Source organism: Dufourea novaeangliae, unplaced genomic scaffold (assembly GCF_001272555.1).
Source record: "Dufourea novaeangliae isolate 0120121106 unplaced genomic scaffold, ASM127255v1 scaffold84, whole genome shotgun sequence".
NCBI classification, from domain to species: domain Eukaryota; kingdom Metazoa; phylum Arthropoda; class Insecta; order Hymenoptera; family Halictidae; genus Dufourea; species Dufourea novaeangliae.
Genome location: NW_015373964.1, coordinates 1,399,126 through 1,408,489, shown reverse-complemented (window position 1 = coordinate 1,408,489; position 9,364 = coordinate 1,399,126). Strand labels below are relative to the sequence as shown.

The 9,364-nt window shown below is 34.0% G+C and overlaps 1 protein-coding gene across 1 annotated transcript in view; it reads left to right on the top strand.

The window, feature by feature from the left end:
- Positions 1-320: 320 nt before the first annotated feature.
- Positions 321-9,364, top strand: part of LOC107186671 (prostaglandin E2 receptor EP2 subtype) — a 16,981-nt gene continuing 7,937 nt past the window's right edge. The window contains exons 1-2 of the mRNA XM_015574598.1: positions 321-518; positions 1,480-1,719. Of these exons, the coding sequence (XP_015430084.1) occupies positions 321-518; positions 1,480-1,719 (438 nt within the window). The remainder of the gene's footprint in view (positions 519-1,479; positions 1,720-9,364) is intronic.

Genomic DNA, 9,364 nt, shown 5'->3' with positions numbered 1-9,364 from the left:
ATAACAATGCTCTAATAAGAGAATCAGTGGCCGTTCTGTTTAACGGTATTTACATAAGAGAGAGAGAGACAACAGATAGACGGGGTTTCGAGAGGGAATTTACAATTGCTTAAGATGAACGATACGGAGCGAGGTTGAACGAACCTTATAAATAATGAGGTCTCTGAATCGTTGCATTGACGATCACGTTTTCTAGACATCAGCGAGTGCGTCTGTTATCGTCGAGGGATTAAAAAGTTTCGTAGATAGAGAATAGGCGAATAGGATCGATCGATCTATCGCTGTCGTTTTCTCTCTGGTTGTTACGAGATTCCTCGAAAATGTCGCTCACCTCAACGGAGGATTGGAACGAAACCTTGTCGATGTTGGGCTTGAACTCGACCATGGCGTCTAATGTTGTTTTGAACCCAACCAAGAGGCACGTGACTATCGCTTCTCAGATGGTGCTCACCCTTGTATACTTTACCGGTGTAATTGGCAACGTGTCGGCTCTAGTCATACTTTTCCATCGTGATAAGGTAATTTGCTTCCCTCCGGAAGGTTCAATGGGTATTAAGTTAATTTGTTGATCTTGAGGGCTGTTTGAGTGTCAGTAAAGTCTAGGAGACATTTTTAGTGGAATTTTATGATTATCGCTGAATTATGTAGAGGAAGAAACGCTGTTGGTGTAGAAAGTTGACGAAGTGGAAAATATGAACTGAAAATGCTTGAAAGAAAAATTGTCTGAAGCTATTGACTGTAGACTATAAACGTTTATGAAAGTTCACATAAAATTAGTATACTAAAGCAGATATCTGCTATCACAATTGTATTTCATTAAAGTAAAAGTACTAACATTTTGTATGTTGAATTTTTTTTATGAACTTTGAGAATAAAGATAGTTCGAGATTAGTAAAACTTCCTGCTAGAGAAATGCAACATTGAAGTGCAGAAATGAAAAGGCACTTGTTTTGATCAACGCTGCACGTATGTGCACACTGACAAACACTACAGTTCCCGCACACTAAAATACTACCATTCAATTGTGAATAAAACTGACGTCTACTTTATACCTGCATACACCACATAAGAGCTATCTTTCAGAAACAAAATCATAAAAATATTGAATTTTCATTATACACTGCTCGCAAAAATTAGAGGATTGCTAATTTGGCGGCTCCATTGCACTCAAGAAACAAAACAATTGCTATGGGTTTGCTAAATAAATATCTTTTTCCGTACAATACTAACACTATTGACACCTAGTTATATTTATATAAAAAGCTTTTCGGAGATTATACGTGAATACAATACATGATTCTCTAATTGTTCTGAGTAATTGTAACAATCACATAAAATAGAGTTTATATCTTTATAATATGTTAATGAAGGTAAAATGTGTGTGTGTGACAGAAAAATATAATGGAAATGTCCGAGACAATTTTTTATACGCACCTGTGCATATGTGACATAAATGTGTCGTTTTTATTTTATGTTCAGAGGAGAAATCGAAAGCATTTGCTGATGCTGCGATGTTTAGCAACGAACGATCTCGTTGCGCTATTGGGGATGCTGGTACAGATGTACATCACGATTTACGTGGGCAGCGTTATGTCCACAAGGGGGTTTTGCTCCCTTCGTGTCGTTTGGAGGCTATTCGGTTTGTTCAGCGGCTGCGTGGCGATCGTAATGGCTGCTGAGAGGTGGCTGGCCTTGACTAGACCCTTCGTCTATCAGAAGGTAAGTCAAGATCCTTGATAACATCGTTTAAAGGATTTGGAGGGCATAGTAGGCATGTATTTACCACTTTCTCCATATCGTATTCACATATAATGTCTATTATTGTGTAACGTACAATGACGAACTAAAGTATTCGATTGATTGGATTCTATACCTACATACATTGTTATATTAACTTGAATGTAGTTTTTGTACTTACTCCTTTATATCTTCTTAAATTTCGACGTGATTAATACAATATATCTGCTACATGTATGAACCAGTTTCTATAGCCCAACATAATATTTGTGAAATTCTTATGGTATTTAACAAGCATTTAACTATATTGTTGTTGGGCACTTGAGAATTTTTGTGTTGATCACATTTATGAAGAAACATTATTATTATGATTAAACATTATATTTATGACGAGTGTTTAGAAGCAATGCAATGAGAATATTAATAAGAATCAGTAAGGGGTTGTGTAAAACCCTCAACAGAAGAAGCATATGTTTATATAATTCCAGTTTTTTACTTAGTCTATAGAAATATGAAATTGCATAAGTATCTGCAGTCTACTTATCACAAATCACATCTGCTGATTGGGCAGTTATAAACCTGCAACAGTTAGTTTCGTTAAAAAATATCATATTCAATTGCGTTAAGTCATAAATTACTTTTCGCTAAGAGAACTAAATACACGCGAATGACGTTTGTAGCTTAAAGTTTTTGGAGCTCTATGAATTTTTTCAAAAATTTCCCCACAGTTTATTAATGGTTGTATTCACTGAAAAAATTTAAATAAAAAAGTTAGAAAATCGATCGAAGATAAATGTTTCTCGAGAAATTTCTTAGCCTTGTATCGCGATTAATTGACGTCTTTTGTTTGGATGAGTTGCGAATGTTCAAAATGATATACCGCCAGTAGTATCATAAAAAGCAACAGAAGATTTCTTATATTACGTATTTTGATTGTAAAAATATGTTCATAAAGATAAATCGAAGAGCAAGAAGACGCTTTCTCGACCGAACAATCTTCATGGGTATTATCTATACGCGATAAGGGTCACGTTACGTAGGTCGCACTTTACGTATGGACCTGACCCATTTTTTAACTGACGACAGTGACTTGGATTGGTGTGAACATCAATGAAAGCGACAATACCAGTTTGCTCCCTATTGACATTGGTGCACGCGTCTTGAGCTAGCTAAGGAGAATGTTTACGTACGCCTAGCAGTGATCGTAAAGTCAAACAATTTTAAATATAAACTGGTATAAAATATTAATGGTAGCTAACAGAATTTTCTTTCACATTCAAAACAGATGTTAATTCCTTACTGATGAAGCAGAGAGTGAATAAATATTATTGTTCATATTTTCTTATCATTACCAAATTTCTGTTTACGTAAGATGTCATTGTGGGGTATCTCAAAGTGACTGAAGAATCACTTAGTCCAAAACATTAATGCAGTCTGTAAGGCCTATTTCGAGTAAGGTTTTTTACACGCACTCCCACCTATCCATTTGATATCTCCGACGAATAATGTAACGAAGATACAACTTGATGGAAAATTAAATAATACATTGCTGATAAATGTAAATTTTGATTTTGATATACCAGAGGAGATCAAAATACAGGCTAGGGTCTAAATATGGGGTAGTTTAAAATATAGGGTCATGTTAGGTTCTTCATCCTAGCGGGAATACTGTGAAATATACTACGACTGAATAACAAAAGAACTTTATTTTAACCCCATATCATAAAGCAAACACGTTTTAGATACATCAAAATGTTTCGTCTTCAAAATCTTCAACAAGTTTGGCAATAAGTCCTGCAGTAAAAGTGTTAGCTCATATTTAAACCACCTCCTAACATTTTAATTCACTAATTATTGGTTATGTTATATTCAAAGTAGAATAAAAGTTTTATTAATCTGTATTACAGTTAACAGTTAAACTTAATGAATGTTCAGTTAAAATTCTGAACATATAAAGTAATCTCTTCCTCAATCTATGATTAAGGGTTAATTAGATAACTTATCTATGTTTTCCTTAAATTTCACATTTTTCTCCCTTCATGTAACCGAAAACACTGAATATGAAACTGAAGATTCAGTTATTAAGAGTGTACATATCAACAAGCTACTTCTTTGTCACCGTATCATTAAATTGAACGACTTTTATTTTTCTTAACGCGATACAAAAATTGAAGTGGCATTTAAAATATCGGTTTACTCATAGATAATGGCATCGTTAGTTTTCTACAGCGTAGTATACCGATCGTTTACGATACCCATAGTTTCGCTGTCGGAATAAATGATCAAAGAGCATTGACATTCTCGCATTGACATTCTTCGGATTCCGCAGGTGTTGTTCCTACAATATCTGATGGACAACGCGCGAATATTAATTCCACGATGGAATCGGTAATGCGTTTGTATCAATTTGCGTCCTTTTAAGACGCGGCGGAAATAATAATTTAAACCGAGCCCGAAACAGTTCAACCGATTGTCGAAACTGTTCACTTCCGGTCCGTCTTTTGATCGATTACGGTACTTGGATGAGCGAAACAAAATAAATACAATATTGAAAATTATTCATTACATTCTAAGATTTTAAATATAGGCTTTAGCTGCAAAGAATACTGGTCAAAATAGGCAAAAAATCGTTAGGTTATATCCAGGTATTTGGCAAAAAAACTTAGAAGAATCTAATGCGCTGTGTACCTATGTACAGTGAACATTTTTTTTTAAATACAAAAAGTATTTGAAATACACAAGTACTTGAAGTGACTCAACTTGAAGTAATGCAACTGAGGAATTTTTATTTAATGTTCTAGTGTTTAACACAATTGTTCGAATATTCAATATTCTCAGAGGAAAAATTTGTTCATGATTTCTTAATATTTCGAAAAATATGGGATTTAATTACTATTTATAAATATGGAATTTTAAAATATGGTAATAATAATCTGTGGTCTGAAATATTCTTGAAACTAAACAATTTTTTAATCATGCGAATAATGTATAAATACCAGAAAGTAGAAAATTTGTAAATCAGACATATGGACTACACGACACTCTAAATTTCCTGTCACTGCTTCAAGAAAGGAAATGTTAAGTGTTCACGAACTCGAATCGCATTGCCTTTAGAATGACAGAATAACGTCTGTCGTTTATATTTAGGTCTTTGTTACACGTTTTCTCCAGACACTCGTGTTCTAGCGCGATCAAAGTTTTCGAATTCTCCGAATTCTTATCATTATGCCATATTATTGTCATTCGATTAATTCTTATTTCATATTAATAAATAACCAATCTCGCGAAAGACGTTAAAAGTGTAAAGACACTTAATATAAAGAAATAATGACGATAATATTACAAAATCAGACAAAACTTTCATTTGTAATTGCTCTTAATTGTTACCAAACTGGCTGAGATTAGTGAAAAAGGAAACTGAACTAACGCATAGAATTACATAAATATTTATTTAGACTGATTGTGTAATGGACATAGGTATGTACGCACTTTTTGGATGAATTCGGGGAATAATGATTACAGCAAGCCATAGGTCAGCGAAAGATGTGCGTGTACCATCGCGATAATGATAACTGGTGATAGCTTCCAGAGGTCCGAAACTATTTCTGGGAAAAAAGACAAGCTACGTGATCGTGAACATCGCGCCTAATTATTTCGAATTCTGACACGCGATGAAAATGTTAGAGTTTAGAGGCTTGTGTGCTTGCTTTCCTTCTTGTTTGGTTTAGGAACAAAGGCCACTGGCATGACTAACACTGATACTGATTGCCATAGAACCCATCGCAGTGTTGGGTAAAACTTGTGGCCTATATTGTGACCCATATATGGCGACGAGTTACATCTACACTATACTCAATCCTATACGTCAAATTGTATCAAACGTTGAACAAATTTGTTTCATTTAATTCCTTAAGTTCAGTGGTTCTTAGTTTTTACAATGAGAGACGTAATTTAATTACAGTGATTTAAAGGAGTCTTGAATAAAATATCTCTGTTAAGGGTTGTATTATGTCCAAAGTAAAATGAAAATTATAATAAATAATTAGACTTTCTAAGATATTTGTTCTTTTCCGTGTCTTTAAATTAGGTTCTCTTTTTGGTTCGTGGTACATATACGACCTTCGCCCAAATCACTAGTGTTATAATTCTGTTCTCTACAATTTCTTTTAATTCTATAAACTGTAATATCTGTTATTCTGTAAAAATAACTGATGAAATTCTACGTGTTGAACAGTTACTTTAATATATTCAAACGGCCATTTATTTCCAAACAAGCTAGTATAAATCTACATAAGATTCGCAGTTGGTTAAATACACTTTTTGTTTCATATCATGTATATTTCTGACCTCATATTTTATTATCCTTTGAAATTAATGACATTATGAATTTGATAAAATTGAAAAGAATCTGAAAGTAATCTGAACTCTACAGTAATGGTACTATAAATTTGCAAACAAAGAATAATCGGTTGCAATTTATTATGTTAGTCGCAATAAAATGTCCTTTTAGAGCAAATAATGGTTTTGCTCTTCAGTTTCGACGCGTCAAACAGGTATCTCAACTTTAATAGACAGAGAGACAAGGTCACCGAAATTGAAGTGGTCCTTCTTTAACAGATGTGAATGAAGCTACATATGCCGAAGGATTTTGCTTTTTCTTATGTTACGTGTAACCTCGCACGTACATTGGTTTCATTAAACTCCAAACCGCATACCTACGACACGCGATTTAACAATTTCGTCTGTCAACCAATAGTATTCGCTGTGTAGTTCTCTTACTACAACAGATTGTTTACTCAATAGTTATACTAATCAACCCCTTCACAAATATGCATTTTATTCGTATAAATTAATAATGAATATAAATATACCTGTGCAGCTGGGAATAGTATTACATTTTTTTTTCTATCATCTCACACTGAAATTAATGACACATCTGGTATGAATTAAAAATTAATATTTATACTGAAATGTCCAGTGACAAAAATTTGATTGAATTTCTGCAGGTCCTAGAAGATTAAAAAATGAGGACTCATATCAAAATGTTTTTTTTTAAATATAGGGGTTGGCCTGATAGTTACAGCGTTAAAAAGAGGTTTTACTATACAAATAATTATTTCGCATCTTTGAATAAAGTCATCAGTCATGTTCTATTGAAATAATTCCATCTTCTCCTCAGTTTGCACTAAACATTATTATAATTTCCAAAGATACAGTAAGTTAAGATGAATCACACGCTTAAATAAAAAAGAATTCAAGTGATGATGTTTTCCATAAAACTGATAAGCTAGAAATCCTTCAAGCCTTTCTTTGCACGGGTCGCTCTACTTTATCATGCACACGTGCTTCCGTTTTGAAGAATTAACCCGGAAACTAGGTCACGATCAAGCGATTCAAAGTAAATTGGAAAGCGAAAGGTCTATGAAAATCCGAGCTTCTTGTTAGCCTGTCCCCGGGGGACGTTTCGAATCACCGCAACCGCTATAAATTTGCAACACGATAGAATTTACCTTTAACGAACGCAAAAGATAACCCAGAGATATAATGCAGAACGAAACGAACCACGTAGGCGCGAACTATGGATCAACAGAGCATTCCAATTTCTCCCAATCCCGATGACACTTTAATAGTATGCTTAATCATGAAACACTGACACATGGCCAAAGTAAACTAGATCATCGACTCTGCATTGTGAAATTATCTCCACAGTGATTTTATATAGTGCACAGAGTCTTGTGTGTACACAGAAGATGCTGGACAGCTTCTGCCTCGTTCGGGACGCGAGGGCGCGAAACGAGTGTATTCAAATCGGCGACGAGTGATTCATAATGCGAGAATGCACTTTCCTGAGGGTACCAGAATCGATATTTCATATTTCATTGATATTGCCGAAAGTTCACTGTTGAACATCGAGTGAAAAATGTTCTGTCGATGATCGTTCGATGAAATGAGGTTACATAAGATAAGTAAAGATTCGAAGTTCGTTGTCTGCTTCGTGAAATCAGTTCTGGAAGTTTTTACTCGTTTTCTATTTTGGTATCCTTATTGGATTAGTCGATGAATACAGTCACCGAACTTTTTATGCAGCGACGAAGAGAACATTTCACTTTTTGGCGGCCTATACTGCGAGGATTATTGCTCTAAGAGCTTTAACACTAGAACTATTGATGTAGGTAGACGATTCCAATCATTTGGAAGACGAGATATTATACTGTTCTTTTTCTACAACTACTATTTCTTACTCCAGTCATAATAAATTAGTTGTTAGAAATGGATATTAGTATAAAGATTTTTCATCAAGTAATCAAACTAGTATTTTACATTCTAATATACATACATTACAGATTAAACGGAATCTCTTGTATCTCTAATGTTTTCAACTTCTAACAATGTTTTCTTTGATAAGAAGAGCTATGGCGCGAACTAGCGAGTTAATGGCTCTCGAGGCGTTCAGTGACGTTCCCCCCAAAATGTATGAGGGGCAACGTGTCAGTGCAAGATTGACTGCGTAAATTCAGGACGATGTTTTATAAGGTTAAGCCGACCTACGTTCCTCATAGTATCCGTAATGATGGGGTTAACCCACTAAAGAAAAACATACGAAATTTTCAACGAAGTGTTTGTTTCTTTTCTGATTACAATTTTCAGAACTCAGTTTATTTTGGCAATGTCAAAGAACAAAAAAACATGAATTAACAATATATTTCAAGTATATAATAAGAAGAAAATAAGCCTATAATTAAGTATTGATTTTATCAATATATTAAAGACATGCGAATCTTAAAATATCGCGTGGTTTATGCAAAAAGTGAATAAAATAGACAATGAGATATTGTCGAAGCATATTACCAATCTTAAAAAGGAATTTATATTCAACTGCATGAAAAAAAAATATTTATAATTACTTTCAAATTTACTTTCTCTATTTCGTATATCTTCTTTAAGTTAAAGTAAAAGTTTTCTATGTTGAAAGACTATTTTCAGAAGGATCTGTTATTTGAAAGTTTCCATTTTGATGTCACCTGAACTGATAGTTTCCTGTGCCGTTCTCTAAGGGGTGGAAGTTCAGAACACCACGTGGCAACACAATATCCCTGTAATTGCCATTGTTACCGAAACTTGTTTTTTGCTTCGCTATCACTTCAGCAGTTTCTTCTCCTACCCACGTGAAAGGATTTTCCATTCTTTTACTTTGAAAGCCCTTAGCCGCCTACGCACAGGGTCGACGGAGAATCGTAGCTAAAATTTTCATCCCTTGTTTCGCTTCTGGGGGAACGTGATTCTAGGGTATCAAAGTTACGATATTACCCTTGTATTCGTCCCGAGTATATATATGAAAAATTATTTACTGTGTATTATCCCTTTCTGTTTTTGTGGAATTTATTATAATTTAAAAATAGACCTGCAGAACTATTTCACAAAAATCAGAATTACCGAAATTTTTGTTCGCAAATAACGTTCATTATAACAAAAATTTATTTGACAAGAATCTAAATCAAAAACTGTACAAAAATTGTACTAATAAAATTTATTTACTAATATTACAGGAGTCACTTACGGTGAACAAGATTCGTCGAGAATGTAGAATTCAGTTCTAAAAATAAGCTATATCGAACAACTGTCACAA